At 49.1% G+C, this 21690-nt stretch overlaps 2 protein-coding genes across 4 annotated transcripts in view; both read left to right on the top strand.

Annotated features, from left to right (window-relative positions):
* The first annotated feature begins 219 nt into the window (after positions 1–219).
* On the top strand, positions 220–11642 carry uap1 (UDP-N-acetylglucosamine pyrophosphorylase 1). 3 transcript variants are annotated; one of them, XM_079349759.1, is made up of 11 exons: positions 220–668; positions 1141–1437; positions 2880–3084; positions 4068–4243; positions 4326–4498; positions 6405–6598; positions 7155–7295; positions 9150–9338; positions 9510–9551; positions 10924–10990; positions 11110–11642. In XM_079349759.1, exons 2-11 carry the CDS (start codon positions 1155–1157, stop codon positions 11200–11202), a joined length of 1563 nt encoding a protein of 520 aa, XP_079205885.1. In that variant the 5' UTR covers positions 220–668; positions 1141–1154; the 3' UTR covers positions 11203–11642. The 3 variants fall into 3 exon arrangements, with proteins under 3 accessions (XP_079205885.1, XP_079205884.1, XP_079205886.1); XM_079349758.1 differs by lacking the exon at positions 220–668 and having other exon boundaries at positions 981–1437; XM_079349760.1 differs by lacking the exons at positions 220–668; positions 9510–9551 and having other exon boundaries at positions 982–1437.
* A 1766-nt stretch (positions 11643–13408) lies between these two features.
* Positions 13409–21690, top strand: part of ddr2a (discoidin domain receptor tyrosine kinase 2a) — a 29871-nt gene continuing 21589 nt past the window's right edge. Inside the window, 1 exon segment of the mRNA XM_079351141.1 lies at positions 13409–13514. The gene's annotated coding sequence lies outside the window, so the exon portion shown is untranslated.

Genomic DNA, 21690 nt, shown 5'->3' with positions numbered 1-21690 from the left:
ACAATTTAATAAACAACAACAAATTAACAACTATACTTTAATAAACAACAACAAATAAACAACTACACTTTAATAAACAACAACAAATAAACAACTACACTTTAATAAACAACAACAAATAAACAACTACACTTTAATAAACAACAACAAATAAACAAACTACACTTTAATAAACAAGAACAAAAACAAACTACACTTTAATAAACAACAACAAATAAACAACTACACTTTAATAAACAACAACAAATAAACAACTACACTTTAATAAACAACAACAAATAAACAACTACACTTTAATAAACAACTACACTTTAATAAACAACAACAAATAAACAACGACACTTTAATAAACAACGACACTTTAATAAACAACGACACTTTAATAAACAACGACACTTTAATAAACAACGACACTTTAATAAACAAGCCCATAGCGCTTATAACGAGCGGACCTGGCAACACTGAGTGGTTGAATTTACGAGCAGTCCTTGAAAGCAACACCTCCCACGCTCCTTCGGCGCCGCCGCGATTGCCACGTCAAACGTGACGTAACAGGAGGTGTTGTCCGGGTGGGAGGAGTCAGAGTCCGGAGCAGGACGAGCAGCCTCACAGACGTCGGCAGACATCGAGTGGAGGTGTTAAAGAGAAGAGACGGCTCTTCATCACAGGTGAGTCTCACTCATTCAACATGTTGATGTGTGCGCGAGCCCCCAGCCGAGTGTGCGCGAGCCGCGAGCCGCATCAGGCTGACAGGGAGAGCTGCAGGGAACACTGCCTGTTAACGTGTCTCTCATACGTCCTCATGTTGGCTCTTCTGTGATCTGCTGAGAACATCTTCAGTCCCGCGTGAACTCTGAACCCTGCTTGAGTCAGGAAGCAGAGAGAGTCCTTGATCCTGTGTGGATCAAAGATCTCACCTGTCAGGTGTTCAGGGATGAGTTCCTGCTCCAGCTAGCTGCTCATTAAGGGTGTGACTTCAAACTAAACAGTAATCACACATTCCAGAAGATCCACTTCAACATGCAAATGTCATACTGGGTGATGCATCTTGTGATTACTGGTTGTGCTGGTTTGACGAGAAGTGAAAGTGCTGTTCACCAGTTCTGTTTTGTGTATCATCTCCGGTCGTGTGTTTCATAGAAGCACTGCTGATCATGGACCCGAGCACCAGCGGACTCTCCCTGAAGTTGGCCGAAGCGGGCCAAGCTCACCTCCTGCAGTTCTGGACTGAGCTGAGCCCGGAGGAGCAGAGCGGCCTGGCCCAGGAGCTGCAGGGGATGGACTTTCAGGAGATCAACGGCTTCTTCAAAAGCGCCATGGAGACATCCAGCAGCAGCAAGCAGGAGAAGATGGACGGCCGGATGGAGCCGGTGCCCAGGGAGGTGCTGGGGAGCGTGACCCGGGACCGGGACAGTCTGAAGGACTGGGAGCTGACAGGTGAGCTCAACGGGGTCAACATCTCAACATCCAGAGGCCTGACAGATGTCTCAGACCTGGGGGGGGGGGGGTCTGTGGAGGTCTGAACATGGGGGGGGGGGGGGGGGGGGGGGTCTGTGGAGGTCTTCCTGGGGGAGAATGAAAACATCTGCTTCTGATTTGTTCGTGACGTAAATAGTGTGACTGCTCGGCCCTCATTCATGATGTCACTCTAGTGTGTGTGTGTGTGTGTGTGTGTGTGTGTGTGTGTGTGTCAGAGTGAGTAATGGTGGGTCCACCCAGTCTGCTGTCATAAAGTCTCCTCTGTCAGAGTCACGTAGGAGACGATCAGCTGGACGTGTTTCTGTCTCCAGAGTCCAGAAGGACAAGTCGTAAAGTGTTGGCTCAGTGTCACGTTGGAGCGAGTGTCAGACCATGGCGGACTACATACATGTTTTATACAACTTCAACTTCAAACCCCTCCCTCGTCACGTGTCGACACAGACCTAAACACTGACCTCGTCTGACCCAGACCCCCAGACCTCTAGACCCCCAAACCCCCAGACCTGCAGACCTTGAAATAAAATTAGGAGCTTCTGGTAGATCGAAGGTTAGGACAGGAAGTTAAGCTCATCAACAGGAAGTGACAAAATAAATACAGAGAGACACTGAGGACCACTATCTACAGAGAGACTGAAGGGACAAAATAAATACAGAGACACTGAGGACCACTATCTACAGAGAGACTGAAGGGACAAAATAAATACAGAGACACTGAGGACCACGATCTACAGAGAGACTGAAGGGACAAAATAAATACAGAGACACTGAGGACCACTATCTACAGAGAGACTGAAGGGACAAAATAAATACAGAGACACATTGAGGACCACTATCTACAGAGAGACTGAAGGGACAAAATAAATACAGAGACACTGAGGACCACTATCTACAGAGAGACTGAAGGGACAAAATAAATACAGAGACACTGAGGACCACTATCTACAGAGAGACTGAAGGGACAAAATAAATACAGAGACACTGAAGACCACTATCTACAGAGAGACTGAAGGGACAAAATAAATACAGAGACACTGAGGACCACGATCTACAGAGAGACTGAAGGGACAAAATAAATACAGAGACACTGAGGACCACTATCTACAGAGAGACTGAAGGGACAAAATAAATACAGAGACACTGAGGACCACTATCTATAGAGAGACTGAAGGGACAAAATAAATACAGAGACACTGAGGACCACTATCTACAGAGAGACTGAAGGGACAAAATAAATACAGAGACACTGAGGACCACTATCTATAGAGAGACTGAAGGGACAAAATAAATACAGAGACACTGAGGACCACGATCTACAGAGAGACTGAAGGGACATAACATAGCATGTAGCATGTCGATGCTAACAGGTGTGTTCAGTCTGAACTCTTCTTGTCCTCCTTCAGGTCTGCGCTGCATCTCTCAGAGCAAAGTGGCCGTGCTGCTGCTGGCTGGGGGCCAGGGGACCAGACTGGGGGTCTCGTACCCCAAAGGCATGTACGATGTGGGGCTGCCGTCCCACAAAACCCTCTTTCAGATCCAGGCTGAGCGCATATTGAAGCTGCAGCAGCTGGCTGAGCAGAAGCACAAAGTCAAGTGCTGCATCCCCTGGTAAGACAGCAGGACGAGACGGACACGTCTCACTGCACTCTGATTCCTCCTCACAGGGACACATGACCTGTGTGAAAAGGATTAGCTCCCTGTGGACAGACTTAATGATGCAGCTCGCAGGCAGGCGGCGTGTGCGTGCAGGTCATGTGACTCAGTGAGGCTCACTAACAGCTTTGAGGATTTTTATTGTTTGTCAAAGACTAAAGTTCTCAGGTGGAGCTCTGCTGATTATTCAGCATTATAGACTGGTATCATTTGAGTCCTCCAACCAGGAAGTGAGTTAGCATGTTAGCTCCGTGGGTTCTAACCTCTAAAAGTCTAAATGTGGATTTTGAATGTGTTTGTGTTTAGACTGAAATAAGTTCTGTGGTTAACACAAGCTGAAGAGATGATGATGTTTTGTTAGACGAGATAAACTACGTTAGCTAAGACCCCACTTGCTAACGAGTAGCTAACTGAAACTACAGTGGTTGTCATGGAGACGTTAAATTTCATCACTAATCCTCCTTACAGACTCTAGTCATGTTTTTCAGAGCTCTTGTAAATATTAGGCTAATAAACAACTTATTAAGCTAACGTTTAGCTAGCTTGTCAAATCCACTGATCAGATCGATGAAGCATAACGGTCGTGACGTCATTATAAACCGACCGCGGTGTAGTTAGCTTGTAGCATAACGTTAGCTTTTTACTTCTCTGGGCTGCATTAACTCTTCAAACTTCATATAAATGATGTTCATCTGTAAAGATTATCAGCTGAACTAAACAGCATCAGAAACGTGTGTTTGACACAGAGATTATTTTCTGCAATGATCCAAAATCCAATGTAATTTTCGTAGGAAACACCGGCGCCATTTTTTCGGGTTGGCCTACAAAAATACGTCATCACTACACCAGTCTATTTAAACAAGCTGCTCTATCATCAGCTACTTCCTGTCACATGACTCAAAGCAGCGTATGAAAGGCTGCGTCTGTGTCTCCCTCAGGTACATCATGACCAGCGGCAGGACCATGCAGTCCACCAAGGACTTCTTCTCCAAACACGCTTTCTTTGGCCTGGGCCAGGACAACGTGGTCTTCTTCCAGCAGGGCATGCTTCCAGCCATGGACTACCAGGGCCGGATCATCCTGGAGAGCAGAGGGAAGCTGTCCATGGCCCCCGGTAAGAGCTCCCTCCCTGGACCACGTCCTGACCCTTAAACAGACCCCTGTGTAACCCTAGTCCTGCACTGTCTGTGTTCCAGATGGAAATGGGGGTCTCTACAGAGCCTTGGGACACCAGGGCATCCTGGGGGACATGGAACGCAGGGGCGTGGAATCGGTCCACGTGTACTGTGTGGATAACATCCTGGTCAAAGTGGCAGACCCCACCTTCGTTGGTTTCTGTGTGCAGAAGGGAGCCGACTGTGGAGCCAAGGTTGGTCCCTCTGTTTGTTTTCTGTGTTCAAGGTGTTTCAAGGATTTCAAGGAGGGCAGGACCAAACATGTCAGCTGTCTGAGATCTGTGGTGGGTCTTTGAGACAGGCGTCCACACATTCACAGGAAGAAGAGAGCGAATGAGTCAGTTCTATCTGAACCAATCAGAGAGGAGCGAGCGGTCACCTGACACACAGTAACGCTGCATTCAGGTGTTGTCAGACACATCGGGAAAAACGAGTTTCTGAGTTGTGAAATGCACACGAACGAAACAACTCGGAAACTGGACTTGAGGTGAGAAAGGTCATCGGGAGCGGCCGATGTTTTATTCTTTTTATTCTCTGACGTCGACTTTCTGCTCCGATGTTTCAAATCATGAATCAAAACACTGAAGTCGACCCGAGTGAGCATCGTCCTCCAAGCACCGCCACACTGCATGAAGACGTCTGCACGCCGTGCGTTACTTCCTGATGAGTATTATCTCCGCTGATGAAGCCGTCTGTCTGCACGCCGCGGGGACAGAAGCAGGTTTATGACTCGTCCTGCTGATAAGCAGCTTTGATAAAATCCATCCTGATAAACTCGGTAACCTTTCACCGGAGCAGGAAGTAAACGCATCTCGATAAGGATTAATAACCAAATATTCAGAGACGGTCCGGGGCGGTGTCCGAAGTCCCTCGCTCGCCCGCTCCCTCCCTCGCTCCTCACCACACACGCAGTTACACGTCGTGGACTTTGCTCAGCAGAGACGTCGAGTCGAACGCCACTTCCTGCCCGTGTAAAGCTTTTAACAGCAATGCATCATGGTCTATATTGTGTGTCTGTTGTACACTTCTTAAATAAGTTTCCCAATGCATTGTGGGATACAACGATTGCTCACTCAGAATTCAGACGGCGTGTCCGTCTTCAGCAGGTGTGGACAGTTGAACGAGCAGCTCCCTCTGCTGACCAGCAGGGGGAGACACAGGCCTCTTCACTGGAGCTGTGGCGCGACGTGGAGGAAATGTGAGAACTTTGTGTTTCAGCTCGAGTGTAACGAGAAGACGAGACTCTGTCCTCCAATCAGACGGAAGCTTTCAGGGTCAAACCAAACAAACCTGACTTCACCTGTCAGACGTGTGCGTGCAGACGACACACGGGGCGTGCAGACGACACACGGGGCGTGCAGACGACACACGGGGCGTGCAGACGACACACGGGGCGTGCAGACGACACACGGGGCGTGCAGACACAGGTCGGGTTCAAACCCAGGTTGCTGCTACCTGCCAACATTCAGTCCAAAGACTCTGCAGAGCTGATGGTTTGACTCCAGAGAGTTTGGGCCAGCTCTGGTTCTGATGTTTCTGAGCTGGAGCAGAGATTTAACTCCGCCCCCTTTTCTGTTAGACGCAAAGACTTTTTGTGGTGAAGCAAAGCTGGAAAGATCAGAGCGGAGCAGAGTCCCACCCTCCTGGTATAAATCACTGAGCTTCATGTGGCTTCCCCCTCCCTCGCCTCGCCCCGCCCCGCCCCTCCCCCCCTCCCCCCCCCCCCCCCCCCCCCGTCTCGCCTCGCCCTGTCCACAAAGCCCCTGGCCAGGACGCTCTGTGAGTACCAGGAGACAGAGACTGATTCAATGATGAAACATGGAACTCAGGTTTTGTTTTTGAGGCTGCACGCTGCTGCTCTGTCCCCTCACAGTGAGGTGGTTGCTGGTTTGAATCCCTGTGTGTGTGCAGTCTGCATGTTTTCCCCGTGCATGGCGTGGGTTCTCTCCGGCTTCCTCCCACAGTCCAATCACACGCTGCTTACCTGCTTGTATTGACTCCTGATGATAGAGTGTGTCCGTTCACACGCCGCCACCAAAGTGTGTTCTCCAAGGTCACACAAGGTCATCAGCTCACTCATTAGAGAGCTCTTGTTTCCAGGTGGTGGAGAAAACCAACCCAACAGAGGCAGTGGGCGTGGTCTGCAAGGTGGATGGGCGTTACCAGGTGGTGGAGTACAGTGAGATCACCCTGGCAACCGCCGAGAAACGCAGCAGTGACGGCCGACTGATGTTCAACGCAGGAAACGTGGCTAACCACTACTTCAGCTTCTCTTTCCTCAAAGACATCGTCCAGTAAGTCGACCAATCAGAGAGACCCCATGTGTGCGCCATCATGATTTAAATTAAAGGCGGAGTCAGGAGAAATGTTTGGTTCCTCGGCTCATCACGCCCCCTGCAGGACGTAGTGTGTATGTTTACTGCTTGTAGCTACACTGCAAGCTAACGCATGCTAGCACAAGCTAACCGCTGGTGTTTGTCAGCTTCCTGTCCAACAGGAAGTAGAGCAGCTCCAGGTCCAACACAAGGTTCAGCCTGGTTTTAGAAGCAGCTTTCTCCTCTCACTGTTTCTCCTCACTCTCATTAGATTTTTTACGTCCACGTCCGTCAGATTCACCGCTTTGAATCTCCTCCAATCACTGAGCTGTATCCTAAACTCACCTGCTGCTCAGCAGCTTCACTTTAGGAGAAGACTGAGTTTTATTTTGAAGGAGAGAGAGCATATGATTCTGTATTTTATTTTGAAGCATCTGACTCTCTTTCTTTTTGAATGTCAGAGCTGAAAGGTTGGGAACCAATGTTTGAACTGAACGCTGAACCTTCTAACTTCTTCTTCTGGTGTATCGATCAGGAAGTACGAGCCGCAGCTGCAGCACCACGTGGCCCAGAAGAAGATCCCACATGTGGACGCACAGGGTCAACTCATCAAACCAGACAAACCAAATGGAATCAAAATGGAAAAGTTTGTCTTTGACATCTTCCAGTTCGCCAAGTGAGTCTGTGTGTGTGTGTGTGTGTGTGTGTGTGTGTGTGTGTGTGTGTGTGTGTGTGTGTGTGTGTGTGTGTGTGTGTGTGTGTGTGTGTGTGTGTGTGTGTGTGTGTGTGTGTGTGTGTGTGTGTGTGTGTGTGTGTGTGTGTGTGTGTGTGTGTCCTTTGACTGCTCCTCCATCCGTCCCTCCTTTTTTGAGCCAGACCTATTTTTCCATACCCGATCCCTTTGCACCAGCTCCGGTCCTGGTCCTGCTCCCGGGCCTGGTCCAGGAGCAGAGCCTGCCAAGCTCTTTGCAGGAGGACGGAGGTTTATGAGCTGTTGCATGACATCAGCTTTGAGTCATGCCACTGCTAATAGAAGTTTACATCTAATGAAAGGATTCCTGTAAAGGGATGAATGATGGAAAAATAGTGCAGACAGATGCAGTTTGCAGAACTCCACAGTGACTGGATGAGGAATCAGCCATGTTGCTCAGATGATTCCAGTCACAGAGTTCAGACGGACACTGAAACAGAAAGTCCTTCTGTCTTTGTTTTTATAATCACGTGTGTTCCACTTCATTTGCTCCTTCTATGTGCTGTTTGTTTTCCATATGTGATCATTACAGAGAGCTGCTCTCTTCCTGTGTGATCAGTCAGCCAATCAGAGAGCTGCTCTCTTCCTGTGTGATCAGTCAGCCAATCAGAGAGCTGCTCTCTTCCTCTGTGATCAATCAGCCAATCAGAGAGCTGCTCTCTTCCTGTGTGATCATGAAGGAAACCTGCTGTGTTGAAGCTTCTCTGACAACAATGCAGCAGCCAGTATGTCCTCCTTCTAACTTTAGATTCTGCTCCTGAATGCTCTGGATCTGATTGGACCAGAGAAGGTAGGCGGGGCTTTGAAGGCCGTTTTGGACGCCCCTGGGTTTGCCAGATATGAGAGCAGTTATCAGGTGAACAGGTGTTGCAGCGATGGAAGCGGGCAGTGGAACTGCTTCAGATAGAAGTGATTGTACCCGAGCTAAAAAGCCTCTGCATGTTTCTAATGAGCTCCAGCAGCAGAAAGCTGCTCAAACTAGGATCAATGTTGGAGATGAAACATGGAGAGAGGTTAGAACGCAGAAAGCTTTACAGACCCATGCAGAGCTGGCTAAACACTGAAGCTACAGTGTCCACCACATGCAGAGCTGGCTAAACACTGAAGCTACAGTGTCCACCACATGCAGAGCTGGCTAAACACTGAAGCTACAGTGTCCACCACATGCAGAGCTGGCTAAACACTGAAGCTACAGTGTCCACCACATGCTGACCTGTGTGAGAGGAGGGGGGGAGACAGCTCTCTGTGATGATTAGAGTTTAGACTGCAGTACTCATTTTAAACACTAGGGGGCAGAGCTCCTTTAACAGTGGATATGCTGCCTTAAATGAAATGTGATCCAATCAGAAACTCTCTAAAATAGCACTTAGTTATGTTAGCGTGCAGCCTTCAGGGTTGAAGTCGTGGATGAAGGAGTGAAGCTCAACTGTTGTGAGTCTGCCCGGCGTGACCGCTGGCTGCAGCAGGAGACTCTGTCACAGCCTGTGTGTGTTTGTAGACGCACGGCGTTCAGGATGTGATGTCACTGAGGTCAGGGTCACAGTCTCTCACGTACAGTAGCTCACTCCTGCTCCTGGCCGTTACTACGGCAACCAAGGTCACTCTGCGGCGTTTCCCCTCGTAACTGTCAGACAGACTCGGCAGCCGTTATCTGAACGCTCGATCAGGTCAGAAGACTTTAATCTCAGGATGTCCATATATGGTCGAGTCTTCAGCTGTATCTTTAAGGAGTGTTCAGCAGGACTCTGACGTACCGTCGTTCCTCTGTGTGTCCAACAGAAACTTCGTTGTGTACGAGGTGCTGCGGGAGGACGAGTTCTCGCCTCTGAAGAACGCAGACAGTCAAGAAGGGAAGGACACGCCCACCACAGCCAGACACACCCTCATGTCTCTCCACCACCGCTGGGTGCTGAACGCCGGCGGCCACTTCATCGACGAGAACGGCAGACGAGTGCCTGCCATCCCCAGGTCTGCTAACACCGTGCACGTCACGTGACAACACACAGCTTCCACGGGTCCTCGCCGTGGTCACGAGCGCCACACGGCCTGAAGCGCACACATTCACAGGCTTCTTCTTTGTTTGTATTTAAGACATGATATTCTTTAAGTGCTTCTGTGTGTCTCGTGCAATGTTTCCAGAGACGGAGCAGCAGGCCGTGTCTCAGACGCTGGCAGCAGAAAGTAATTATTATCCCCTGCAGTACCCAGTGCATGGTGACGGGGTTTGGCTTCCTCTCGCTCAGACGTGTTCACACGAAATAAGGTCGATACTTGACGTCCTCTTTCCTTCTTCACCACTGAACACGAGCCCGCTGTGTGACGTCAGTGCTGATGAAGGAAACGACAGCAAGGATCAGCTGGGATGAGTAAACATGCAGTGCTCTTCAGATGATGTCACAATGAGCTGCTGATGGGTGCTACTAATACACATGACCTATTGCATGCTGGGTAATGGGACACAGATACTCTTTTCTGCAACAAATGATGAACCTGCTGATTTGTGGGAGGGGCCAACCTTTTTGTTTAAAATTAAAGTTAGCATGTGCTTTAATAGCATTCATGACACCAGTGCACAGGAGTCATGAATGTTAACCCTTTCTCTTCCGTCTCATGATCCAGCTGTGCAGGCAGACGCTTTAGAAAACAGCCAATCTACCTGATGTGTGATTAGTGATAGAAGTCTGTAATGATTATCTTAAAGGTCACATGACCTCCTCCTCTTCTTCAGGTGAAATCAGTGTCCTCGCTCCTCTTCATCATGTGTGTGAAGTGTGTTGTTGTAAATCCACTCTGATCCTGTATTTGATCATGTCTATAAACCCCTCTAATTCAGCCCTGCTCAGAACAGGCTGTTTCTGTGTCTGTAGCTTTAAATATGTAAATGAGCTGTGTCTGACCACGCCCCCTCTCTGGAAGGGCTCGGGTGTACTCGCTGCTTTCTGGCTCCATGTCCTATTGTTTACGGTGAGAAGGCAGACTCAGAGGGCTGAACAAACACCTAGCTGTGGGAGTGTCACCCACCTGGGGGAGGGGCTACTGCCCTTTGTGATGTCATGAAGGGGAGGGGCTACTGCCTTTTGTGATGTCATGAAGGGAACATCTCCAAATGGCCTGTTTGAGCACACATTTTCTGAGACGTGGAGCAGGCAGAAGACGGAGAGGATGGACTTTTCTCATCATTGGGGGGTTTGTAGACAGATAGAGACACATGTTAGAGGAACATGGAGGAGAGGATTCTGGGTAATCTGTGACCTTTAAAGGAATAATTGAATGACTGCAATGTGATGGACAGTTTGTCGGGAGCAATGAAAGGAGACGCTGGAGCACATTGGCTGTCATTAGTGTTTTCTTGTTCCAGGTCAGAGGGCTAATCACTGGTCATGATTCTCTGCCTCTCTAATCACAAGCTGCTGCAGTAGAAGAACAGCTGTGTCAACGCCGGCGTACAGCTGCTTCTTTCAACTTCCTCCCTCTTCCTTCTCATGAGACAATCACTCATTCTGTGTCTTTGCTTTTAAGTGCTCTTCTTTGCATTTGTTCCTTCCCAACACAGCCTGAAGGACGGAACAGACCTACCAATCAAATGTGAGATTTCCCCCCTGGTGTCCTACGGGGGAGAGGTACGGAGGCAAAGCCTTTTTAAATACAAATACCAGATGTTGTTCCTCCGTCACCATGACGACAGCTAACCTGTCCGCTCTCTAATGATGCGCTGCTGCTGTGCTTTGCTAACTTCAAGGGCCTTGAAGAGTTGGTGAAAGGACGAGACTTCCATCCAACCCTGATGATCGACGAGAGCGGCGTCCACGAGCTGGTGAAGAACGGCGTCTAGGACGGTGAAGGACAGAGAGACAACCCAAAGAGCGACCTTTGTCTCTCCACGTGTGCAGGGAGAAACTGTGATGTCATGGCTGTGCAATAACAGAAGTCATATGCATGTGTGTGTGAGCTGAATGTGCTGCTCTGTTTGTGTGGACGAGCACTTGAACTAAATGAAGGACGACGTCTCACTGATGAAGCAGTCTGCAGGTGCATCTATTTATTTTGCTTATGAGACTTATTTTTATATGTACTAATAGATGCTCAGTAGGTGGAGCCAACCACCTACACATTTTATCTGCTGATTTTTATACAACGTTGGGCTGAAATGATCAGAAGTGTAATCAGAGTTCATGGTACGGGCTGCGGGGTATTTATAATATCTGCTTCTGTTAATCATCCAGGACATGATGGAGATCTTCTTTATTAAAGAAATATCCCACAAACACTAAACTTTGAATGTGGTTTTTGTGTGTGTGTGCGCGTGTGTGTGTGTGTGTGTGTGTGTGCGCGCGTGTGCGCGCGTGTGTGTGTGTGTGTGTGTGTGTGTGTGTGTGTGTGTGTGTGTGTGTGTGTGTGTGTGTGTGTGTGTGTGTGTGTGTGTGTGTGTGTCCTGGCGGGGTCCATGACCTGAAATCTTACTCACGTGCACGTGTTTTTTCCCCGTGGGGACTGATCCGGTCCCCAGAGGCACAATCAGAAAACACCCTGATGATATGTCAGGTGACGTTTCTTCTCTTTTTAAAAATAGTCCCCAGCTGGTTCATTTTCCAGATTTTGTGTATGCGCGTGCACGCGTGTGTGCGCGTAGCCTGTCGTTCGGCTGAGACAGCATTTCCTGACGGATTTACCAGAACTCAAGTCGAACCTTTTCTGTGTCTAAAGGTCCATATTCTGCGCTCTCTGGGGTTCATTCAGTTTATCAGTCTGATGTTTCCACGCAGCGTTTCTCACCTGCCTGTGTTTGTAACGCGCTGAATACCCCACGATCAGGGTCCACACCTGGGGCACGTGCAGCACGAGCTCGGTTTTGCTACAACGAGCTGATGGGCTTGGACCAGTGACGTCCGAGTGTTACCTGCAGCTGACGGGAGGACGTAGGAGAAGACAGCTCTCTGCAGACGTTACAATTGTGCACAAAGATACAAAACACCTGAAAGAGCATCTCGAACCACCTTTAATACATCAGAGCCACGATGTGACAACAGGGGCCGCAGTGAGTGAGGAGGCGGGCTGCATGTGGCCCCTGGCCCGCTAGTTGACCCCCCCCCCCCCGCAGGTAACTTTTCTATGACAGTAAAACTTTAATTTCTTCCCTCACTTTAAAATAAACATTCACAACTGAAACAGAGCAGACAACAAAAGCATGAAAACACAGACTGGGGGGGGGGGGGGGGGGGGGTGACCTCTCGGACCCCTGCCTCTCTGCAGAGATCTGCTCCGGGGAGGATGAAGATGATTGTGACCAAAACGATACATTAAACTTTCAAAGTGCTTTCCTGACTCCTTGAAGACGCCCAAGGGTCGGGGGGGGGGTCTGTGAAGGTTCGGGGGGGGGGGGGGGGGGGTCTGGGTCTGTGAAGGTTCAGAGGGTCGGGGGGGTCTGTGAAGGTTCCGAGGGTCGGGGGGGGGGTCACAGCTGGGGGAGTGTGTGAGACGGCCAGCAGCAGTTTAAAAGATTTATATAAAGAAACACTTCCTCTGTATTTGTAGATAAAAACATGTCACCTTTGAACGAACAGTGCTGGAGCCTCAGCCACACAAAGCCCATGAATGTGTGAGGAGACGACAGAGACGCTGAAGGACGGTGTCTCTCGGCCTCTCGCTGTCAGAGACAAGAAAGACTCTTTCAGGAGGAAGAAAGCGTTGTGAGCGAGCGCTGGATTCAGCCTTAATTCAAACCGTATGTGTGGCATGTGGACTTCTGGCTCTTTGGCACGCTCCCAGGAATCCACAGAATGTGAAGGCTTTTTTCCCCCTTCCCCTCTCTCTCTCTCTCTCTCTCTCTCTCTCTCTCTGTCTCTCTCTCTCTCTCTCTCTCTCTCTGTCTCTCTCTCTCTCTCTGTTTCTCTCCGTCTCTCTCTCTCTCTCTCTCTCTGTCTCTCTCTCTCTCTCTCTCTCTCTCTCTCTCTCTCTCTCTCTCGCTCTCTCGCTCTCTCTCTCTCCTTCTTTTTTCCTATTCGTGGGGCTGTCTTACATCAGCTCAGTGAGCCCTGGTGGACGCTGCTGGTGGACAGACAGCGGGCGAGCGAGCTGCATCCGGCCGTCCTGACTCTTACTGGAATAATCTGAACAAATGGTCTGAAAGGACGAAAGCTCTTCAAAGTAAGTCGACCTTTCTTTGTGTTTCTGCTGGAGAGCTGGAGCTCAGAGCTGGACTCTTTAAAGTGTTTGTGCAGCCCTGATGCAGGTCTGGACTTGATGTGCTTTTAATGTAAAGTAGCTGCTGTTTGCACGGCAGACTCAGAGAGCGGTCTCTGCACATCCAGCTGTGATTAAGGCTCATTCCTTCATGTCAACACCACGAGCAGCTTTAAGAAGAGTCCTCTCCTTTGTTCAGACTCTTTCACACTAACATGGACGTGATGTGGCTCCGCGTCGGGCACATCCATGTCTTTGTTGGTTTCATGGTTCCTGACTTCTTTCTGCTCTCTGGGATTCTTCTGAGCACGACTCAGGTTTCAGCTCTGACAAGGATTTCTGTGCTTCCAGGACCGGAGAGGGTCTGGATTCAGTGACAGGGAGGGGGCGTGTGTGTGTCCTGTGTGTGTGTGTCCTGTGTGTGTGTGTGTGTGTGTGTGTGTGTGTGTGTGGAGGTGGTGTGTGTGTGTGTGTGTCCTGGAGGTGGTGTGTGTGTGTCCTGGAGGTGGTGTGTGTGTGTGTGTGTCCTGGAGGTGGTGTGTGTGTGTCCTGGAGGTGGTGTGTGTGTGTGTGTGTCCTGGAGGTGGTGTGTGTGTGTGTGTGTGTGTGTGTGTGTGTGTGTGTCCTGGAGGTGGTGTGTGTGTGTGTGTGTCCTGGAGGTGGTGTGTGTGTGTGTGTGTCCTGGAGATGGTGTGTGTGTGTGTGTCCTGGAGGTGGTGTGTGTGTGTGTGTGTCCTGGAGGTGGTGTGTGTGTGTGTGTGTGTGTGTGTCCTGGAGATGGTGTGTGTGTGTGTGTGTCCTGGAGGTGGTGTGTGTGTGTGTGTGTGTGTGTGTCCTGGAGATGGTGTGTGTGTGTGTGTGTGTCCTGGAGGTGGTGTGTGTGTGTGTGTGTCCTGGAGATGGTGTGTGTGTGTGTCCTGGAGATGGTGTGTGTGTGTGTGTGTGTGTCCTGGAGGTGGTGTGTGTGTGTGTGTGTCCTGGAGATGGTGTGTGTGTGTGTCCTGGAGATGGTGTGTGTGTGTGTGTGTGTCCTGGAGGTGGTGTGTGTGTGTGTGTGTGTCCTGGAGGTGGTGTGTGTGTGTGTGTGTGTGTCCTGGAGGTGGTGTGTGTGTGTGTGTGTGTGTGTGTGTGTGTGTGTGTGTGTGTGTGTGTGTCCTGGAGGTGGTGTGTGTGTGTGTGTGTGTCCTGGAGGTGGTGTGTGTGTGTGTGTGTGTCCTGGAGGTGGTGTGTGTGTGTGTGTGTCCTGGAGGTGGTGTGTGTGTGTGTGTGTGTGTGTGTGTGTGTGTCCTGGAGGTGGTGTGTGTGTGTGTGTGTGTCCTGGAGGTGGTGTGTGTGTGTGTGTGTCCTGGAGGTGGTGTGTGTGTGTGTGTGTGTCCTGGAGGTGGTGTGTGTGTGTGTGTGTGTGTGTCCTGGAGGTGGTGTGTGTGTGTGTGTGTCCTGGAGGTGGTGTGTGTGTGTGTGTGTCCTGGAGGTGTGTGTGTGTGTGTGTGTGTGTGTGTGTGTGTGTGTGTGTGTCCTGGAGGTGGTGTGTGTGTGTGTGTGTCCTGGAGGTGGTGTGTGTGTGTGTGTGTTCCTGGAGGTGGTGTGTGGTATGTCAGTGTCCTCCTGTGGTATGTGGCTGATAGAAGTCCACACAGAAGACTCCATTGAACCTGACTGAAGGTGTTGGAGAATATGTATGAGCTCACAGCCTGGAAATGTGACCCAGCACACGAGGATCTGAACCGGAGAGGTTCCCGCTCATCAGTGGGGTCTTTGTATGCCGAGGTCAAGGTGACTTTAAGGTCGTGTGTGTTAGGGTTAGGGGTCAGGCTCCACACAGAGAGAAGAGGAAACTAAGGAGACTAAATTGAAACATATCAGTTTTTACTCTTTTATAAAAAGCAAAACTTCCAGAAGGTTTTTTTCCCCACCCCCTCTTAGAGACGATCGAAGTCAGTTCACAGTCGACCCGTTTTAATTTAAAAATTATTTCATATCCAAGAAATGTTGTTTTAATTCCGTCAGTGGTTCCTAAAGTTGTTCTGCCGGGCACACGCCTCACCATGCACATCAACTTACAGTAATACGCACTAAACACACCGGGATGCTCTTTTATCATAATTGTATATATTTTTAGAATTTACATTCTTTCCAAAACAAACTGCTGTTAGGCCACGCCTCCTCCATACTAAAGACTCCGCTCTCGCCTCCAACCCTTTACTCGCATTCACAAAGTAGTTTAGCGGAAGTGACTGAATTGTCTTTAGCTCGTAGCTTCAATCATCTGTGTGCTGCATTGTTGTGTTAGCATGCTAATGTTAGCGCTCTTTAGTTAGCTGGTAGCGTCAATCACCTGTGTCCTGCATTGTTGTGTTAGCATGCTAATGTTAGCACTCTTTAGTTAGCTTGTAGCGTCAATCACCTGTGTCCTGCATTGTTGTGTTAGCATGCTAATGTTAGTGCTCTTTAGTTAGCTTGTAGCGTCAATCACCTGTGTCCTGCATTGTTGTGTTAGCATGCTAATGTTAGTGCTCTTTAGTTAGCTTGTAGCGTCAATCACCTGTGTCCTGGGTTGTTGTGTTAGCATGCTAATGTTAGCACTCTTTAGTTAGCTTGTAGCGTCAATCACCTGTGTCCTGCATTGTTGTGTTAGCATGCTAATGTTAGTGCTCTTTAGTTAGCTGGTAGCGTCAATTACCTGTGTCCTGCATTGTTATGTTAGCATGCTAATGTTAGCGCTCTTTAGTTAGCTAGTAGCTTCATGTAAACTGACACATAATGATGTAAAAACTCTTCATCCAATAATCAGTGAGTATGTTCTTCTTCTTCTTGACTCAAACAGCTTTTATACACAAGGGGAGGAGCCATGTAAACACAGCTCTGACAACAACACAGCCAGCAGGACTCCAACTTCTCCCTCACTGTAGACAGTCAGGACTCACACACACACACACACACACACACACACACACACACACACACAGAGTGGAGTCATTGATGAGGAATCTTTCGCTCATTCTTCCTTTAATGATAAAATGTTTAAAAGTTGTTCTTCAACCTTCGTGCCGTGTGGTGTAAATTCATTTTCAGCTTTGATGGGTCAGGCTCTGATATTGACAGTTCATAGAGGAGTGGGACCTCTCTAATAAATGATCTCTGTCACATCTTCTCTGGTCTTTGTTCCGTGCAGCGACCGACTTCAGAGGAACAAAGACATGCTGGAAGTGAAAGCACACGAGGCGCCCTGAAAAACAAACGTGAAAAAGCAGAATAATAAAGCGTGACCACAGATTCCAGGGACGGTCCGCTCGCCACAGATTGATCCTAATTACAGCTGAATAGAAGAGGGGCGGGGTTTGTTCTTTGTTGTGCTCTGTAAATAGGAAAGCATCTTTATGAACGTCAGTCATGTGTTTGTCAGAGAAGGAACGCACACTTATTGCTCATGACAGGCCAATATGAAACATGCCTGTGGTGGATCTCTGAGGGGGGAGGATAATAAAGTTACACCTCCTGTTTTTATTTAAAGAGACAGAACGCCGCGGGGAGAGAACGTGGTCTTCGACACAGAGACGTGGAGAAAGAGAGAGAGAGAGAGAGAGAGAGAGAGAGAGAGAGAGAGAGAGAGACAGAGAGAGAGAGAGAGAGAGAGAGAGAGAGAGACAGAGAGAGTGTGTGTGTGTTATCGTCGCATCTTTCTGACATGTCATTTCAATTAGCCGCCTTTTCCCGCCGGTGTTTGGAGTCTGACTGACATCCTCGCACGCCCGGATCACAAACCACAGCAGAGTCTGTAATTTCATCCCCCACTCTGGAAACTGCGGAGGCTCCCGGTGCTCGCTGAGCTCGGCTGTAACTCCACACAGACGTTTGATTGGAAGTGTTTTGGAATCAATGCCGCCGGCTCTCGCAGCCAGCTGAGGTGCATGCTGTAATTTGGTATAAATAGCAGCGTTTCAGGGAACATAGGCCGCTGTTGACTTAGCATCCCGCACGTGCTTGAACTTCGACCCTGCCCAAACCAGCACCGTGCTCCTCAGCCTCCATTTAAGGAGGATTAGGTTACTCGAAGCCCAACGTAGGCTGCATCCGTCCCGTTCGACCCTGACTTAAACTTTAGAAGAAAAACTCGACTTCTTGTTCCCATGAAACAGACAAATAAAACACGTTACAGGAGCCTCTCGTGTTTCTTCACAGTCATTCTCCCTCTCTGCTTTTCTATGGCTGTTTTCCTTTTTGCTTGTTTGTCTGTTTGTCTGTCGATAATTATCCACCTCGCCGTTTCTCTAAATTACAGGCAGTCAGGGAAGATCTGAGCTCACAGATTCCACATGAAAAGAACCTCAGGACGCGCTGCAGGCTGCCACTGTGTACAAAATGACAGCCTGCAGCCAATGAGAGAGCTGTCAGTGCTGACATGAACACATGTACGCTTCTTATAGAGCTGCTGCTTCTGTCTGCACATCTGAGCATGCTTTAGTTTGCAGAGAAGTATTTTTTATTCCCCTTCTGCACATTTTCCTCGAAGTCAAGGTGACTTGTGACTTTGCAGGCTGAACAAGTTCACAGGGACTTTTATAAGACCTTTCACACCTGCAGAAAACACTGAATAACTCCACCAGCTGATCTGCTGCAGAGTCAGAGTGAGACAGCAGGATATAACCAGGAGAATTCACCTGGAGCCAGTGGGAGGGGCTTAGACTGTCTGCACGCCACCTGTACCATCTCTACAGACTGTCTGCACGCCACCTGTACAGACTGTCAGCACGCCACCTGTACAGACTGTCAGCACACCACCTGTACAGACTGTCTGCACGCCACCTCTACAGACTGTCTGCACGCCACCTCTACAGACTGTCTGCACGCCACCTCTACAGACTGTCTGCACGCCATCTCTACAGACTGTCTGCACGCCATCTCTACAGACTGTCTGCACGCCACCTCTACAGACTGTCTGCACGCCACCTCTACAGACTGTCTGCACGCCACCTCTACAGACTGTCTGCACGCCACCTCTACAGACTGTCTGCACGCCACCTCTACAGACTGTCTGCACGCCACCTCTACAGACTGTCTGCATGTTTGTCTCAGCGCTCGATCCCTCTCTACCTGAGCTGCGTCACGTTTAGAGAATGTGCAGCGTGGTCGTACGAGCTGTGAGGCGTTTGATGGCGCTCAGTGGGAGCTCCTCTGATCTGAGCTCTGGTCTCTGAGGCGTGCGGGGGAGGGGCCTCGGCACTGACCGGGGAAGTGGAAAGAATCAGTGAAAAAAGCGTCCTCTTGGCGTGGGCGGGTGTTTTTTCCAGTGTGACAGTGTGGCTGTAAAGTTCAGAGGCTGGAGATTCAATCAGTCGCACATTTAAAGCTTCTTACAAAACAACATTTCACAATCTCACAACATCAACTATCAGGAGTCTCTGACGAACGTGAAGCACCACAGTCTCAGTGTGGACAGTCTCAGTGTGGACAGTCTCAGTGTGGACAGTCTTAGTGTGGACAGTCTCAGAGTGGACAGTCTCAGTGTGGACAGTCTCAGTGTGGACAGTCTCAGAGTGGACAGTCTCAGTGTGGACAGTCTCAGTCTGGACAGTCTCAGTGTGGACAGTCTTAGTGTGGACAGTCTCAGAGTGGACAGTCTCAGAGTGGACAGTCTCAGAGTGGACAGTCTCAGTCTGGACAGTCTCAGTGTGGACAGTCTCAGTGTGGACAGTCTCAGTTCCAGTGATGTGACTTTAAAAGAAGAGTCAACTTTACGTCATTACATCACAGTCACATCTGTGTGTGTGTGTGTGTGTGTGTGTGTGTCTGTGTGTGTGTGTGTGTGTGTGTGTGTGTGTGTGTGTGTGTGTGTGTGTGTGTGTGTGTGTGTGTGTGTGTGTGTGTGTGTGTGTGTCTGTGTGTGTGTGTCTGTGTGTGTGTGTGTGGACACACAGCGGCAGGGACCAGAGCCAGGTTAACCTGAGTGTTGCCTTAACAAACTTTCCCAGGGTGCAGGACCTGATGCTGCACCAACAGGCTGCTCGACCCTGCAGCTCAGAATCTGCTTCTTACACAAACAAGATGGCCGCCCGTCCTCTTTCACAAAGTCAGCAGTGAATCTGCTCTAATGTCTTCCTGCTGATACAGAACAGTTATTGATTTCACCGTTTAGGGAAGATAGATGTGCAATGTCTGCCCCCCCCCAAAAAAAAATCAAACTGATCTGTTGAACCTTTGAGAAAACGTCGGACATGTTCAGTTTAACGGCCTTGTTGTAATGTGTGAAATACTTTAATCTCAGGTTTATTGTTTTTCCTTTGGAAGGATTTCAGGAGAGTCCGAGGATCTGACTTTGGTTTGTTTGGATTTCGTGATGTGTTGGGAATAGAAATGAAACACTTCAGACTTTCTTTTTAGATCGGATCCTTCTCTGTCAGTTTACATGAAGCTACGAGCTAAAGGGCGCTAACATTAGCCTGCTGCTCGATGGAGCGTTCTCGTTGATAAGGAGAGGGGTGGGAGGTGTGTCTGTGGAGGAGGGCGGAGACTTTCAGGCTGACCTCTAAAAACTCTTCCGTCTCATTTAGACGCGAGGTCACTTCACCGACAGCTGGAAATGAACGGCTGGCGAGGATGCAACACTTTGAAGGAGACATCGTTCATTCATCAGACCGAGTGTTCGTCTGACGTACAGGCGGGTGAAGGTCATGTGACCGGCTGTGAACACTCGGTGAACTCTACGGAGGAATATTCACTCTGACTAACTATATGTGGAAAAACTGAAGTTTACTGACAGCGTGAGCAGAGTAAAGAAACACTATGGACACTTTTTAATGATGTAAATGAAAAATGAAGCGAAAGTGAAAAGTCCTGGAACGGGCACTTTGACGCTGCGATAGGACATGAATCAGATTTTCCTGCTGAAAGAAGAGAAGGGAGAGAAGTTTTCCAGAGAAGTGAACCTGAGTGTCTCTGCTGAGTGATCGGCTGTCGACTGTAACACAGACCATCGGTGGAATAACAGCTGTTCTCTTCATATCGAGAACACAGCTGGATCCAGAGGAGGCAATAACAATACGACCGATACGCAGGAAATACTTTTGACCATTTTAACAGCCGCTGAAACATTTCCATCCACAAAGTTTCCAAAGTGAAAATCATAAATCTCCCAAACCACGAGGAGCAGGCCGAGAGAAAGTGGTTTGAGTTTAGGAAGTAGAGGGGAAAAATACGGACATTTAATACACACAGGTTAATCCGACACAGGTGAAAACAATGAAGCTGCATTTAATCATGAGGGAGGGAAACCACACAAAGACAGGAAGTGGATCAACACAAGACAGGAAGTGGATCAACACGAGGCCGAGTGACAAAGTGCTGTGTTGAAGTCAAGACCACACAAAACCAGACCAAGACAGTCAGGGATCGAGACCGGGTCAAGGGTTAGGGTTATGACCCTAATCATCGCAGAGAGCTGGCTCCGCCCCTCCTCTCACACAGGTCAGCATGTGGTGGACACTGTAGCTTCAGTGTTTAGCCAGCTCTGCATGTGGTGGACACTGTAGCTTCAGTGTTTAGCCAGCTCTGCATGTAGAGACACTGTAGCTTCAGTGTTTAGCCAGCTCTGCATGTGGTGGACACTGTAGCTTCAGTGTTTAGCCAGCTCTGCATGTAGAGACACTGTAGCTTCAGTGTTTAGCCAGCTCTGCATGTGGTGGACCCTGTAGCTTCAGTGTTTAGCCAGCTCTGCATGTGGTGGACACTGTAGCTTCAGTGTTTAGCCAGCTCAGCATGTAGAGACACTGTAGCTTCAGTGTTTAGCCAGCTCTGCATGTGGTGGACACTGTAGCTTCAGTGTTTAGCCAGCTCTACATGTGGTGGACACTGTAGCTTCAGTGTTTAGCCAGCTCTGCATGTGGTGGACACTGTAGCTTCAGTGTTTAGCCAGCTCTGCATGTGGTGGACACTGTAGCTTCAGTGTTTAGCCAGCTCTGCATGGGTCTGTAAAGCTTTCTGCGTTCTAACCTCTCTCCATGTTTCATCTCCAACATTGATCCTAGTTTGAGCAGCTTTCTGCTGCTGGAGCTTATTAGAAACATGCAGAGGCTTTTTAGCTCGGGTACAATCACTTCTATCTGAAGCAGTTCCACTGCCCGCTTCCATCGCTGCAACACCTGTT

Source organism: Symphodus melops (genome assembly GCF_947650265.1).
Source record: "Symphodus melops genome assembly, chromosome: 8".
Classification (NCBI taxonomy): Eukaryota; Metazoa; Chordata; class Actinopteri; order Labriformes; family Labridae; genus Symphodus; species Symphodus melops.
This window is presented reverse-complemented; position numbering and strand designations above follow the sequence as displayed.

Coding starts and splice junctions, on each gene's coding strand:
- uap1 (XM_079349759.1), top strand. CDS start 1,155: ATGGACCCGAGCACCAGCGGACTCTCCCTGAAGTTGGCCGAAGCGGGC. Junction 6,599..7,154: donor TTCCTCAAAGACATCGTCCA/GTAAGTCGACCA, acceptor TGTATCGATCAG/GAAGTACGAGCCGCAGCTGC. Junction 9,339..9,509: donor CGAGTGCCTGCCATCCCCAG/GTCTGCTAACAC, acceptor CAATGTTTCCAG/AGACGGAGCAGCAGGCCGTG.